The 1,753-nt window shown below is 52.3% G+C and overlaps 1 protein-coding gene across 1 annotated transcript; it reads right to left on the bottom strand.

Annotated features, from left to right (window-relative positions):
• Nucleotides 1–868: 868 nt before the first annotated feature.
• Nucleotides 869–1,747, bottom strand: LOC128277091 (UDP-glucosyltransferase 2-like; the record flags this gene model as incomplete). Its single annotated transcript, XM_053015540.1, has 2 exons — nt 869–1,225; nt 1,292–1,747. Coding segments are annotated over 2 exons (813 nt in total), but the record flags the coding sequence as incomplete, so codon positions are not given.
• Between the last annotated feature and the right edge of the window lie 6 nt (nt 1,748–1,753).

Below are 1,753 nucleotides of genomic sequence, written 5' to 3'. Positions count from 1 at the left end.
TAGTGATCGTATTGGTCCAAAAGGTGTTTTCCCGGTTTCGCCCAAAAACGTACATCGTGGGTCACAAAGCCAAAGTGTCGTAACCATGGGAAGCTTCCACGACAGGCTACTGTGTTTCCATTTAGTGATAGCCTTATAAAGAGATCACTTGGTCGATCGTTCATAAAACACGAAAACGAATCACTTGTAGAGCGAGTTTAAAGCGTTTATTAGAATACGTTGCGATATATTTTATTACGATGTCGGTGCCGTCTGTCTCTATTCCGATGATCCTTCCTAGATGGCCCGGTGTTTGTCCTCTCCGAAGATCTCATTTTATCCGACACGCCGGATTATACGCAGAAAGCGGTTGGAGCGAGGCTGGCTTGAATTAGCCCAGTTAAGGTGGTTATAGCGGTACAAAAATCGCTGAGTAGAGTACCGTATTCTGTCTTCTGTTCGATGCCACAGACGGTCGCTGCCATCGTGAAGGGAACCACCAGCAGCAACGTGAGCACAGGCAGGATTCGAAGAACACTGAAGGACATCGTGAATGATGCGTCGTTGTGATGTGAACGTGGAGAACCGTAGAAACTAGTCTGGCACTACTGCTCGGTTGGCCTATCTGTTATATACACGTTCTAGTGGCGGATGATGGCCGCCAATTGGTACTTGGAAAACTTCGAGGGTGCCCCATAGCTCGGGAGCTCCTTCGGGACCGTCTGCCGGTAACGAACTTCGATTGCGTCGTACAAAGTTGTTTGAGCAATTGGTTTCACCTGCCACACCCCACTAATCTGATGCTTTTGCTGCTAAGACAAAAAACGGAATTGAAATGGCATAGCAGCATGCCATTTCAATTCAGTTTTTTGCCCCCCGCAGTCGTTACCGTCGGTCGCCTTGCCCTTCGCAGCACGAGTCTCATAAACACGAGCACACCAACGAGCGGAATACATAGCAGAAAGAGGCCTACGTCGACCAGATTCGTTCTGAGAAATCCCAGCTTCAGCACGGGCGACTCCAGCTCCGTCGCGTTCGGGTGACGCAGGACCCACTCGATCCACCAGACGGCGCGTGCCAACGGTTTCTCGGGCTGATCGCGAAACAGTGCCGACTGCGCCGCCATGCGGGTGCGATACTTGGGATCCTCCAATACGTCCTGCAAGGCCTGCTTCAGCTTGTCGCTGCTCATGGTTTGGAAGATGACACGCCGTGCCACGCCTTTACGAACGCAGCGTTCTAGATTCTGAAAAACCAGGTGGGGTCAAGCCTACGGAGAGGATTGAGTTCGCCTACTGCCGTACTGTCTTACCCGGTGTTGATCGGCAATGAACGGAATGCCCACGATTGGTACACCGTACCACGTGGCTTCGTGTGTGCTCAGCAGTCCAGCGTGCGTCACGAACGCTTTGGTCTTACGGTGGGCTAGAATGTCGTTCTGTGGAAACCACTTCCGCACCATAACATTCGATGGTAGGTTGAGCTGAAGGTCGGTCTCGAACTTCCACAGAAAGTGATATTCGGGCAGCTGACCAAGCGCCTCGATGATCATACGCTGCCGCGCTTCACCGAGTTGATCGCTGCGAATATTGGTGCCGAGCGAGAACAGAACCGCACCCTTCCGGCTGGCATTTACAAACTGTTCCAGATCGGTGGGTAGCGGTTCCGGGTCCCGGATCTGTAACCCACCGACGGGGATGAGGTTCGGTGGAGAGGATTCGGGAAAATCGATCGAGTAGTGTGCGTTCACCAAAAGCAGCTTGGAGTGCTGGTG

This window comes from Anopheles cruzii, unplaced genomic scaffold, assembly GCF_943734635.1.
Source record: "Anopheles cruzii unplaced genomic scaffold, idAnoCruzAS_RS32_06 scaffold03852_ctg1, whole genome shotgun sequence".
NCBI classification, from domain to species: domain Eukaryota; kingdom Metazoa; phylum Arthropoda; class Insecta; order Diptera; family Culicidae; genus Anopheles; species Anopheles cruzii.
Note: the sequence above shows the minus strand (reverse complement) of the source record. Positions and strands in the feature narration are given on the sequence as shown.